This window comes from Sus scrofa, chromosome 12, assembly GCF_000003025.6.
Source record: "Sus scrofa isolate TJ Tabasco breed Duroc chromosome 12, Sscrofa11.1, whole genome shotgun sequence".
Lineage (NCBI taxonomy): Eukaryota > Metazoa > Chordata > Mammalia > Artiodactyla > Suidae > Sus > Sus scrofa.
In genome coordinates this window covers 21345582-21359589 of record NC_010454.4, presented here as the reverse complement: position 1 = coordinate 21359589, position 14008 = coordinate 21345582, and the positions used below count along the sequence as shown (strand labels likewise).

The window sequence follows — 14008 nt, the reverse complement described above, 5'->3', positions numbered from 1 at the left end:
TACTTTTAAAAAAATATTTAAGAAAGATTTGGTCTGGGGTAAAACCCTTCTCCATAACCTTAATTTTGAAAAAGAAAAATCTGTGTTATTCTTCAATACTCTTGGAGACATCTGTGTATTACATTATTTCTGGGTTTGTGTGTTTGCATTTAATGTCATGACATGTTGGAGTTGTCCTGGAGGTTTTGAGTAGAAATTGGAAAGCCCGATTCAACTCTAGGTTGAATATAATTTTCCAGGAAAGGAGGAGAGGCATTAGTTCAATATCAATACAAAGCAGCAAACACAAGAACACTGTGTTTCTAGGCCAGGAGCTTTATTCGGAAGCAGCAACTATAAGATACAGAAACATCCCTGTAAAAGGAAGTACAGGACGGAGACCTCAGACATTTAGATCTGAGGCTGTGACATCAGAGCCCCCATAGGCCCTGCAGGAATTTCCGTGTTTGGGTCAGGAAGCCTGGGTACCTCCAAATCAAAAGGTCGGGTGTAGAACTGGAGCAAGTCTATTAATTTCTTGCTGTAAATACCACCTCATTTCATGCCCTGGGTCCCCCTGGGGGTAAGGTCAACAAAGGAGAGAGTTTGGCCCAAGGCCAGGATTTGGACACACCGCTGGTGGGAAAGGCCCCTCCTCAGGTGCCTCATTGATGCTCTGGGTCTGCTTCTGGGATGAGACGGATGGGGGGGCAGGGAGGGGCATCAGCAGCAGGAGGAGGCACAGCACGTGGGGCGGGGGCAGGTGGAGATGACACAGGTGGGGCGATAGTAAGTGGTGTGGCAGGAGACCCGGCCACAGACGGGGCGCAGGCAGCAGCAGGGGTGGCAGCAGCTGGAGCCACAGGGGCTGGAGCCACAGCAGGAGGGCTGGCAGCACGGGGGCCTGCAGCCGCTGGAGATGCAGCATCTGGGGCGGCAGCAGGAGGGCTGGCAGCAGGAGGACTGGCAGCATTGGGGCCTGCAGCAGCTAGAGATGCAGCAGCGGGGCTGAGAGCAGGTGGGCTGGCAGCACACAGACTGGCAGCATTGGGGCCTGCAGCCGCTGGAGATGCAGCATCTGGGGCGGCAGCAGGTGGACACACCGCAGCTGGGGCGGCAGCAGGTGGTCCTGCAGCAGGTGGTCTGGCAGCAGCTGGGGCTGCAGCAGGTCTCCTGGCAGAGGTCTTGGCCACAGCCCTGGTCAGAGCAGACGGAGCCACAACACGAGCTGACCATGGTGTCCGAGGGTGGAGGTTCTGGCTGGGTTTCCAGAAGAGTGAGCTTCTTGAGTTTGGGTGTCTTGTTGCCACGTGGCCCCTTTTATACTCAGCTGAGGGACTCCTGTGATTATGGAGATACTATTTTCTTCTTGTTGTTTACATGACTATGAATACAATTAGTAAAGTAATAGCGTGTATTTTTCTAGTAAAAAAATAATTCCTCATATATAGGAAATAATCATTTCCCTTTTCTCAAGTTCCCCAATGTTCCCACATGAATCACCTCCTGTGTTTGTTTTTTTGTTTGCACTGTCACAAGACTTCAGTCCCTGGGGAACATGTGACACAGGTGGGCCACTGTTGTCTACTTCTCACTTTGAATTGATTTGGGGAGCGTTTCTGATGGAATTAGGATCTCTGGTAGAAAATTCATGTTTCAATCAGATGGAATGCTGGTAGGGAAAGAGGGCGTGATCTCCTCCTCGCTGAGTGTGAGAAACGAGAAAACTTATGATTCATTGTGTGTATTCTGGGTGGTCATTGAACTAATTAAATTCCTAGGACATCCCAAGCTGTGTTATTTCCCATCATCCTGAGGCACTTTGAAACAGTTAGCAGTGACTTGGTGTTTTTAAGCAGCAAAGAGTCGTCTGAGATAGATCAGTATCGATTTTCAGAAATGTCTTCCAGGCTGACACAGAGTGATTGAGACAATCGTTTTGCTCTGTCGTTTGAAATATCAAAATGTATCAGGGTTATCGTGTAATCAGGCAGCCCAAGATGGCTGTGTGCTGGCTCTTTGTTCATCCTGCTGCTGGACCAGTCCCCGCCTCCCCTTCACCGCTTCCCCCTTGACGGGAAAGCCTAATCAGTAAGAGCATGCATACATGCCCCCTGGCTCCCGCTAGTGAGTGTCTTAATCTTTAGATCAGAATGGCTCATCTTTGAGAGACTAACAAAGGGCAGACCTCCTCACCCGGAAGGCACTCAACCGGAGGGCTTCCCCTTTGCTGATTTCCTTGGTAATCAGTGAGCCATCCTGACCGCACTCTCCCTATAATTGGCCATCTCCCCTTCCCCACCCCATCCCCCAGGAAAGACTGCGGCTTCTTCCAGCCTGCTGTCTGCTGTCCACTGTGGGCGTCGCTCCAGGACCCTTTTGCCCCAGACCTGTAAGATTTCCCATCTATTTTTTGATTTTGTTGGGGAGGGGCAGGGAGTGGGGTGGACAGGGAGTTTGGACAGAGATGCAAACTGAGAATGGATAAGCAATGAGGTCCTACTGTATAGCACAGGGAACTGTATCCAATCTCTTGGGAGCGAACGGATGGAGGATAGTATGAAAAAAAGATGAGGTATAACTAACTGGGTCAAGGCAGAAATTGGCACAACACCGTAAATGAACTACAATTTAAAAATTTATTTTAAAAAAGATTCCCCCCCCCCCCATTAAACTCCTGATGTCTCTGCTCCTGACTCCAGGCTTTTTCTTTCATCTTGAGGCTGGGCAAGTACAGAGCTTGCAGGCCTGCAGGGTGCAGCCCACCACTTAATGCTTTATGGACATTTTATTAACATCTTTTTCCCATATTCTGAGCTAAAATGCCTAGCAGTTTTTGTAGTATCACTTACACGTAAGATTTTCTTAGACGCATTAAGGGGATTATCAAGAAGTTTTATTATCTTACATGTACTTACCCATAAAGAGTTTTATAACCAAAGCCACCTAGGATTATGCTCCTAAATTAGAGGTCTCTTTAGTGCCCTAGGCATTCAGAGAAAAACAACATTCAAGGAAATAGCAAATTACCTTCATGATATTCCCTCTTCCCCGCAAATCTCACGAGCTCAGTATTCTCCTGATGATTTTTTTGCCAGTGAGTTTGAAAGGATGAAAATGCAACCTAACCCTCCCAGAACCCAGGAAGTTAATAAAAAGCTCTAAATGCCTCCGAATTCCAGACCCTGCTCGCTGCCAGTAAATAGGTAGAAGGTCACACTTCCTATTGTTCCAGGGCCTGCTATCCTGGCCTAAGTAAGATAACAGGAAATGAGTTGACTAATCGCTTATCTGGATTCTGTAAAACTGACTGGCACCATAGAAGAATTGAATACGCATTGAAAGCCCTATTGACCTATCTCAACTGCAATCTGTCACTCTGCCCAGGAGCCCACGCAGATGCGGACCTCCGGAGCTATTTTAAAATGATTGGTTTGCGACGCACAGGCTTTGTTGTGAACCCCATAAAAGCTGTCCCGATTCCGCACTCGGGGCCGCAGTCCTCTACCCCTGCGTGGCGTACGACTGTGGGCCCCAGCGCGCTTGGAATAAAAATCCTCTTGCTGTTTGCATCAAGACCGCTTCTCGTGAGTGATTTGGGGTGTCGCCTCTTCCGAGCCCGGACGAGGGGGATTGTTCTTTTACTGGCCTTTCAAGTTCAATGGCCATATTCCTCCAGGATCCTTCCTGATGCCACGAAAAGTCAAGTCCCCCCTCCACGGCACTTCTCTCCCAGGGATGCGCTCATGTATCTGGCTCCTTCTAGAAAATAAACTCCATTAGGGCTAGGACTCTGCTTCACTTAGCTTCATGTCCCCACGGCCTGAAATGCAGTGGGTTTTTGATATTTTGCAGGAGATGTCTGTGCAATGAGTGAAGATTTTGTCTAGACCATCAGAGAAGCCACACTGGCCTTGAGAACACATGTTACGTCGCTGGACGGCAGGGAGATTCAGAAGAGGAGCCACAGATGAGACGGGCATAATCCCGGTTTGTGATGTGGAAAGGGAGAGGTCTGGAAAATCTATTTTAAGAGTAAAAAGATAAGTTGAGATTCCCGGAATATAAGAGAGAGCGTGTTTAGCCTTGAATTCTAGAAGAAAAAAAAAAGTAGATCTATTAAGAGACTTTTAATAGGTAATATATATGCTATTTACAATTCATGTTAATTTCTTTTTTTAATGATTTTTATTTTTTCCGTTATAGCTGGTTTACAGTGTTCTATCAATTTTCTGCCATACAGCAAGGTGACCCAGTCACACATACAGATATACATTCTTTTTCTTGCACATCATCCTCCATCGCGCTCCATCATAAGCGACTGGATATAGTTCCCAGGGCTATACAGCAGGATCTCATTGCTTGTCCATTCCAAAGGCAATAGTTTGCACCTATTAACCCCAAATTCCCCGTCCATTCCACTCCCTCCCCCCGACTTGGCAACCACAAGTCTGTTCCCAAGTCCAACAAATCATGTTCATGTCTGATCTTCCTTTAGAAATGCCAAAATGAGGGATGCATTGCCCACAGCGTGCAGAAGTCCCGAGGCCAGGGATCGAACCTGCACCATAGCTGTGACCTGAGCCACGGCAGCAATAACTGCTGGATCCCTAACCTGCCGAGCCACCAAGGGAACTCCAGGGAGACATTGCTTAAAAAGTTAAAGTGGGGCAGCGTGAGAGGTGGGCTCACAGCATTAGGTGATGGCAATGAGCATCACAGAGTTATTGCAAAGAAAGTATCAGCAGAGACTTGGACCACACTGAAAACAGCTATAAGGAGGGGTCTTCATTCAAGTTATTAAAAGATATCTCAGTTTAACGGTTGGTATATTTTTAAAACAATACCGAGTGAAGGGTAGACTTAGTTGATGCCTTCTTCACGTAAAATCGAAACCAGCTATGCCTTAGGGAAAGTTGATGGGGCTGCAGAATAATCACTCCAGCCACACTTTCCCATTCATAACTCGGTGGTCTTCTTGACCAGGATCTCTCCTGCATCACTTTGGATCTTTTAGAGCAACCCTCTCTCATGACAAGATCTGTACCTGGAGTATCTCTATACAGTCATCCTAGGAAGTCTTGCATGCCAGCCCTTTGCTACCTCACCCACATCATCGCCTAAGCTGAGGGGTAGCTGCTTCTTGCTATCATGAGCCCTGGGTGCTGGGCTCTTCCTTGCTGCTTTCCCTAAACTCTGCCTACACCTTTGCAAATACATCTTTTTATCACCCAGATACAGCCTGCCATCCCATTCCCACTTGGTCCCAGTTCTTGTTGTAAAAACGGGAAATTATAAGGCTCAGATACTTTAATATTGAAGAAGACAGTCTATGGCCCCATTCTTTGATTTAGTTCTAGCTACTAAAACCCGATGTTAAAACCAGAGCCTGTATTCTGTAATTAGCACTTATCAAAGAGAAAGATAAAGGAGGATGAAAGACTTGTTGATTCGAGTGTGTGAAGAGACAGGACTGTACTCAGCAGGCCATCTCAGAGTTAAGTTGAAAAAGGTGAATTTGAAAATGCGAGATGTTTCTGTGTAGCTCCCAACCTATGTCAGGGTGAAGCCCACGTGATGTCAACCTCTATCTGTTTTGTCTCGCTCTGCTTTTTTTTTTTTTTTTGCTTTTCAGGGCCACACTTGCGGCATATGGAAGTTCCCAGGCTGGGGTCGCATATCCGAGCCACAGCTGCCGGCCTATGCCACAGCTACAGCAACATGGGGTCCTTAAGCGAGGCCAGGGATCAAACCCTCATTCTCATGGATACTAGCTGGGGTTGTTACTGCTGAGCCACAATGGGAACTCTCTCTCTCTCTTTTTTTTTTGTTTTTTTTTTTTTTTGGCTTGCACCCACTGCATGTGGAAGTTTCCAGCCCAGGGATAGAACCTACACCACAGCAGTGACAATGACAGGTCCTTAACCACTAGGCCACCAGGGAACTCTGGCTTTGTTTCTTAACACCTTATTTTTTTTTTTAATTTTAGAACAATAAACTCTTAATTACGCTTTTTTTTTTGGTCTTTTTAGGGCCACTCCACAGCACATGGAAGGTCCCAGGCTAGGGGTTAAACCTGAACTGTAGCTGCCAGCCTATGCTACAGTCACAGCAATGCCAAATCAAAGCTGCAGCTTCGACTCACACCACAGCTCATGGCAACGCAGGATCCCTAACCCACTGGGCAAGGCCAGGGATTGAACCCCGGGTCCTCATGGGTACTAGTCCAGTTCGTTACTGTTGAGCCACAATGGGTAGTCCATTAATTATGCATGTTATTTGGAAATATAACACAGCTAATAGAAGCAATTTAATTTTGAATTTAACATGTTTTTTTTTTAAGATACTTCAGATTAGGAACCCAAACTTCAGAGACTCATGGTTGTATAGAAATCACGTTATTGTGTACATTGTGACATATTTTCACAGCTAAGAAGGATCATTCTCACCTGAGTTTCAGCGATGAGAAACCTGAATCTCAAAGAAGTATCCTGACCATGTGCTCTTAACTAAGACCAAGCGAGGGGATAAAAGTCCAAAATGGGAGAGTGAAACCACAAAGAAGATGAAGAAAGCCCAATAACACGAGCGCCTAAAATTAAGAGGGGTTTCAGTCTCATAATACTAAAATTTGGAGCATCTCTTAAGAAGTTTCTGGAGCTCCCTTGTGGTACAGCAGGTTAAGGATCTGATGTTGTCACTGCTGCCGCTCGGGTTGCTGCTGTGGCTGGGCTTCAATCCTTGGCCTGGGACCTTCTGCAAGCTGCAGGTGCAGCCAAAAAAAAAAAAGGTTCAAAATTTCTATGGAAAAATTATCATGGACTTCTTGCATTTCCAGAAATCTGAGTTTAGAAGGTATACTTAGTATTCTGAAAGAGGGTTATGTTTAGAGAGGGAGGGAGGGAGGAAGAGAGAAAGAAAGGGAAAAAAGTACTTGAGGTAGGTAGAGCCCTCGACCCAACCAAGGATGGAACTAGAATTGCAGTCAAGTGAAATTTAGCTGATGAGGGTCCACTCACTGGAGTTTTTATGGGACCTTTAAGGGATATACAAACCTTAACCGTGCTTTATAAAGGGCACCCAAAGCAACCGTGCGTGCTTTCTTTGCTCTGCTGTCCAAGAGGACACTTTACTAAGAGAGTGTTCTAGCCCGGGGTAGTGCTTCGGAAAAAAAGAACAGTAAAAAATTTATTGAGCGCTCACATTATGCACCCCATCCTGTGCGAGGGGTTACGTCTTTGAAGCTTTGAAGAAGGTATCATCCCCATTTCACAGAGAAAAGACACAGGCTTGAAGAAGTTAGATACCTTTGACCATGTCACCCAACAGATGCCCCCTGGGGTCTTGATTCCACCACAGATAACTGCTCTTGGACATGCTCTCTTGCATTGGAAGCAAGAGGGTCCTTGGTGTGAAGAGACAGCTAAAGACACACATGAACAAAGGCACACACACGCTGAATCGTCAACAAATCAGGAGATTTCAGCATCAAGGAAATGGCTCTTTATTAAGAACATAGAAGTTGCCAAGGAGGAGGAGGGAGGGGGTGGGATGGATGGAAAGTTTGGGGCTCGTAGATGCCAACTATTACATTGAGAATCTATAAGCAATGAGCTCCTACTATACAGCACAGGGAACTATATCCAGTCTCTTGGGATAGACCATGATGAGAGATAATATAACAAAATGAATGCATATGTGTGTGTGTGTGTGTGTGTGTGTGTGTGTGTGTGTGTGTGTGTGTGTGTGTGTGTATGTATGAGATGGGGTCACTTTGCTGTACAACAGAAATTGGCACAATTGGAAATCAACTATATCTCAATAAAAACATTTTTTAAAAAATCATATGAAGCGATGTCTTTCGAGATCATTTTAATCAGTGGATACTTAGGATGAAGACTGCAGGTCTAAAAACAGATGCTTTGGGGTCTGAGTTAAAAACATGTGGCAAATTTGTTTGCAGCCGTCATTTCCTAGAACTGAGTGCCAACTCCGAATGCCAAATCCGAAGAAGAAGAGGTGGCCACTGAGAAGCCCTTCCCCAGTCACTGGTTGGCTCTGACACATTTTAAATGACTTTTGAGAACATGCTCAGTGTGACAAGATTACAGGCAGAGATTCAGCAGCAGGAGGAGGCACAGCACGTGGGGCGGGGGCAGGTGGAGATGACACAGGTGGGGCGGTAGCAAGTGGTGTGGCAGGAGACCCGGCCACAGACGGGGCGCAGGCAGCAGCAGGGGTGGCAGCAGCTGGAGCCACAGGGGCTAGAGCCACAGAAGGAGGGCTGGGAACACGGGGGCCTGCAGCCGCTAGAGATGCAGCAGCTGGGCCTGCAGCAGCTAGAACCACAAATGGAACCACAGCAGGAGGGGCGGCAGCAGGTGGGCTGACAGCACACAGACTGGCAGCACCGGGGGCGGCAGCAGCTGGAGATGCAGCATCTGGGGCGGCAGCAGGTGGTCCGGCAGCAGGTGGTCCGGCAGCACTGGGGCCTGTGGCAGCTGGGCCTGCAGCAGATGGGGTGGCAGCAGATGGGGCGGCAGCAAGTGGGCTGGGAGCACACAGACTGGCAGCACCAGGGGCGGCAGCAGCTGGGGCGGCAGCAGGTGGTCCGACAGCAGGTGGTCTGGCAGCAGCTGGGGCGGCAGCAGATCTCCTGGCAGAGACCTTGGCCACAGCCCTGGTCAGAGCAGACGGAGCCACAACAGGAGCTGACCATGGTGTCCGAGGGTGGAGGTTCTGGCTGGGTTTCCAGGACAGTGAGATTCTGAGTTTGGGAGGCTCCCTGTGCCCCGGCCTCTTATATACCACCCGAACTGGGTGAGCTGTCCACACCTTTCCTTGTTTTTGTTTACCCAATACTGCAGTAATTACCAGAAGACCCAATAATGTCTGTCTATTTAATGGTTGGAACTTGTTGGAAGCAAAATTTCTTTTCCAGGGCTGATCAGTTCTATCCAATCTGCTTGGCCTTCTGAGTCAAACGCCTGGCATCTTCTGACCACATTCCCGTGCTGGTCCATCTTGGAGGGCTGTCCGGTGACATTGGGATGAGGAATTCCCTTTCTTGCCTCCCGTCCCCTCCTTCTCTGCCACCAGGATGGGATGTGGGCAGTGGTATTTCTGGCTGTGCATTTCTCCCCATGACCAATGGGATAGAAATCCCACCTGCATGGCCCATGGCTGGGGCAGGAGGAAAAGGCCCTGGTTGTGGTCACTTTGGAGCAATGATGCAGGGACAGCGCATCAGTGTGACACTGATGACCCCTTTGCCACCAGAATGGATTTCCTTGCATGTTTTAAGCTTTGGATTCATCCTACCTGGAGGGCTTATTAAAGATGGTGGGAAATACTCCCTGGGTGTCTGTATCCTAAAAAACCCTGGGAGACAATTTATCCGCATGGTTCTTGCTACTACCCGGTCATAGAGCTTATTAAGTTGTGACCATGTGGTCTTAAAAGTTTGTGTCATAGTTCTCCAGCTGGGCTCTTAGATTCTGGAAGAAATAGCCCCATTTAAATTTTTATTTTTTTATTTTTATTTTTATTTTTATTTATTTATTTATTTATTGTCTTTTTAGGGCCACATCTGCAGCACATGGATGTTCCCCAGGCTGGGGTCGAATCAGAGCTATAGTCACTGGTCTATACCACAGCCACAGCAAAGCCACATCTGAGCCACATCTTTGCCACATCTGCGACCTTCACCATAGTTCAGGGCAATGCTGGATCCTTAACTCACTGAGTGACGCCAGGGATTGAACCTGCATCCTCATGGATACCAATCAGATTTGTTTCCACTGAGCCATGATGGTTATTCCCTTATCTCATTCTGATTAAAACCATTTCTTCGATGTAGCAAAAAGATGTTGACCGATCAGAGAATGTTTCTCTACAGAACTTACATCCAGAGCTGGGAAAGGCAAAGGACAAGTTTTATGCACAAATATAAATGTGAATAGATTTTAGTACGTTCAGTCTTTTTTTTTTTATGTCTTTTTGCCTTTTCTAGGGCCGAACCCCCAGCATACAGAGGTTCCCAGGCTGGGGATCTAATCAGAACTGTAGCCTCCAGCCTACGCCAGAGCCACAGCAACTCGGCATCCAAACCGCGTCTGCGACCTACACCACAGCTCATAGCAACACGGATCCCTGACTGGGGCCAGGGATCGAACCCGCAACCTCATAGTTCCTAGTCAGAATCGTTAACCACTGAATCACAACGGGAACCCCCATTCAGTCTTTTTTAATTGCTATTTCTACTTATCCTCTATTCATGATAGTCCAGCTTGTGCACGCATCCGAATCATCGGGGGGCTTATTAAAGGATGGTGGGAACTAGTCCCTGGGTGTCTGTTTGCAGGTTGAACTTGAGGTTCTGCTTTTCTAACAACTACCCAGCTGACATTGATGTATATTGACGTGGGAGGCAAGGACCACATTTGGAGCCGTACGGCTTTGCTGTGTTCATTTACGTTTGGCAGTTGTGCCTATCACATCCCTGCCTTGTTTTCAAAGCAGACTTGTTCACCGGATGATCTAGGAGACACACGTTGCCAATCATTGGTGACACGAATGTGATTCAGAGTCTCCTCCTGGGGAATTTACAGTTTACTGGGAGGACCACACACACACACACTGACACACACACACAATTGTAATGCAGTATGGTTAGGCAACATCAAAGGAGCTCATAATGAGGTAAATTTAACTAAAAGAATTGTGCTTAAGGCAAATTAGCCGACCTGACAGTTTGGTAAAGACATAGATTTATTCATAAATAAATATTTCTAGTCATCGTTGTTCACTTCCTTATACAATTTATTTTACATTTTAAGTAAAACATCAATGCACACAACTCTTAAGAATGCTATTTGATGAGTTCTGGTAAATGGATAACATCCATGCAACCCCCATAGCTATCAAGATAGAGCAAATTTGTGTTACAACAGAGAATTCCCACATGTTTCACCCTCTTTTGGTTTTTTTCTAGAACTTGAAACAAAAGGTACATATGGAGTATAACTTATTATGTCGGGCCCTTTGCTTGGTATATGTCTGAGATTTGCTGATGTTGCTGCATGTGTCACTAGCAGCTTCAGGACTGTACTAGTGACATCCCAAGGCTTAATTTTCACTACTATCAATCCGTTTCATGGTAAGGTGCCAACACTCCCTGTTTGCCCAGGGCTGAGTGGGCTCCAGATCTCAGGACTTGCAGTATTTAAACCAGGAAAGTCCAGGGGAACAGAGGTGAGCTGGTTTTCCTCCGATGACATCCTTAAATGTCTGGATTTCGACCCTCTGAAGACTAAGCTCCTTGCAATATTTTTACTTCAATAACTTGCTTAGCAAACACTTGATTTATAGGTTTTTCTTCTATAGGTTTGTGTTTGCAGAACTGAAGTACAATGAGAAACTTAAACAATTACATCATGAAGCAACACAAAGAGATTTTCACTTGATTGGCTATATGAGATGCCAAGAAAAAAGATTAAAAAAAAAGAAATGAAAAAGAGTTTTGATTACTAGAGTTTTCTGAATATTTCAGGGAGATTAAGAAAACCATTTTGCAGCAGGAGTTCCCTTTGTAGCTCAGAAGGTTAAGAAGCGACATCATATTTGTGAGGATGGAGTTTGGTCCCTGGCCTCAGAAAGTGGATTAACGATTTGATGTTGCTGCAAGCTGTGGCACAGGTCACAGGTGCACCTGGGACCCAGCATTGTTGTGGCTGTGGCTGTGGCATGCAATTGCAGCTGTGATTGGAGCCTTAGCCTCAGGTGTGGCTATAAAAAGAAAAACAAAGAAACCAAGAAAATGGTTTTGCAATGGCTCAAAGGCAGGATTCATCCTCATTATAGATATGTGTGCAAAGAACCACATTCCTAGACCAGTGGTTCACAAATTTGGCTGTATATTGGAATCCCTTGGAGAGTGAGAAAAGAAATAAACAAAAGCACTGCTATATGGCTTCTGATCTGAAAAATTCTGATTTAACTGGTCCAGTGTAAAGCCTGGGTGTCAAAATTTTTTAAAGCTCCTCAGGGGATCTTAATGTACAGCCAAGTTGAAGACCCACCTCCTCACACTATATTACATGTATCTGTATAATGTTAAATCCGAAGAAAAAGTAGCTAAAATATCAAAATATAATTGGTATTTAAATCATAGAGGGAATGACCCTGAATGTGAACCACTGAACTTTGAGCAATTTCAGATGGAAATACGTATAAATCTCTTGACTCTTTTAGATCCCTCTAAAACCAAAGCCAACGTCCTACATGGAAGAGAATGGAATGGGGGGAAAAGACTACAAAGAGCACACTGGTTTGGGTTTTTTTTAATTTTTTTTTTAGATTTGGGTTTTTTTTTTTTTTTGCATAACCTTTTCTCTTTTTGTATAATGTCAGGATTTTCACTGGTTTTTCGTAAGCTCTTTCAAGTGGGTGCGTACATGCACGCACGCGCACACACACACACACACACACACACACAGAAGTGGGATGGAAGGGGGGTTGAGGTTGGTAGATACAATAGATACAAACTATAATATTTGGAATGGATAAGCCATGGGGTATACTGTACAGCACAGGGAACTATGTCCTATCTCATGGGGTAGAACATGATGGAAGATGGTCTGAGGCAAAGAATGCATGTGTGTGTATGACAGGGTCACTCTTTGGCACAGCAGCAGCGGACACAACACTATAAATCTACAGTAATAATAAGAAGAATAAAGCCTATCAGTGATCTCAAGGGAAAGTCCTGAATCTTCTTCCCGTTTCCCGACCTGAGCCACTGCTCAGACCTGGAACTCACTGACCTATCAAAAGAGAGGCCAGTCTTCTGGGGCAGAACCTCAGCAAGTGTATACAGTAGTGACCTTCCAGTCTTTTCCTCTAGGAATGTTCAGCAAGTTATTCCAGGGAATGGGAAAACTCATATATTAGGATGTTTTTCCATACTAGATCTGAATTGACACTGACTGTTGGATGCCCAAAATCTCAACGTGGTCTCTCATGGGCATATAGCAAGCTAGAATGGAGGGTTGAGGAGGAGTTGCCCCACTCACCCCTCCCAGCCATCCATGTGGCTGAGAATCTATGCCTCCCCAAATAATTTGTAGGCTCTGTGTATCTAGAAGTCCGAGCTGTAAGAGAGGAAAGGTTCCTCCAGGAGACAAAGTTCTGATGGGACCAAAGGCTATGGCTGTCTCCTGGTCATTCTAGGATTCCAGGGTCAGGGGGACAGCAGGGCCAAGAGTGAATCTATCTAGCATGCAGGTGGTTCACTAGGGGCATTCTTACTATTCCTACTTCTGGCTTTAACTGCAAGTGGGCAAGTCTAACCTCTAGAATCTGAGGAGGACATAGTAACCAAGGGCTCAGAACACTTCGGGGATAAAGCTCTAGTTTAATCCACTAGCCAAGTCACCTAGACCCGCACAGGTACTGCCCACCAGCACTCCCCTTGTAAGTTTCTCTAGAAAATGTGACCAACCTGTGGGAATGAGCCCAATGAGAGAAATGCATGGACCTGAGCAGTGCCAGGGGTAGGCTATGTCATCAAGGTCCCCATCCCCCAGCTCGTGTGCGGATGGACTGGGGGCAGCTCACACGCTTCCCCACACTGGTCTCCAGGGAACTGCTCCCAGCAGAAAGGAGCCACCACACCTGGAGGTTTCTGCCCTCTCTCTTCCCTCTCCCCACCGAGGGCAGCCCACAGCTAGGGACAATGGATGGCCAACCACCGTGTCTCCAGGAGGGACAGATCCATGGCCCATTCACACCCCTCCTCTGTGGAGTCAGATGAGGACAGGGTTCACCTGGAACCTTGTGTTGGCTCAGCTTCCTTGACGACCTGATCCTGCTTCCTCCAATGTCTTACCAATTTCCCCCGAGAGCCCCTCCTTCTAAAGCACTGAGGCAAGCATGCCTGTTCCAGGCTCTGCTTTTATTCCATCCAGCATAAGATGCCCAGCCTGGAGGTGTGCCCCCTTCAACACGGCCTCCTTTAGAATGAGAGTTA

At 46.5% G+C, this 14008-nt stretch overlaps 2 protein-coding genes across 2 annotated transcripts; both read right to left on the bottom strand.

The window, feature by feature from the left end:
- On the bottom strand, positions 296–1282 carry LOC100522699 (keratin-associated protein 4-8). The gene has a single exon (XM_003131475.4). The coding sequence runs from the start codon at positions 1213–1215 to the stop codon at positions 703–705; it is 513 nt and encodes a 170-aa protein (XP_003131523.2). The 5' UTR covers positions 1216–1282; the 3' UTR covers positions 296–702.
- Positions 7837–8745, bottom strand: LOC100517119 (keratin-associated protein 4-9). The gene has a single exon (XM_013980973.1). The coding sequence runs from the start codon at positions 8696–8698 to the stop codon at positions 8099–8101; it is 600 nt and encodes a 199-aa protein (XP_013836427.1). The 5' UTR covers positions 8699–8745; the 3' UTR covers positions 7837–8098.

Excerpts from the sequence above, each read along its gene's own strand:
- LOC100522699 (XM_003131475.4), bottom strand. The coding sequence starts at position 1,215 with ATGGTCAGCTCGTGTTGTGGCTCCGTCTGCTCTGACCAGGGCTGTGGC.
- LOC100517119 (XM_013980973.1), bottom strand. The coding sequence starts at position 8,698 with ATGGTCAGCTCCTGTTGTGGCTCCGTCTGCTCTGACCAGGGCTGTGGC.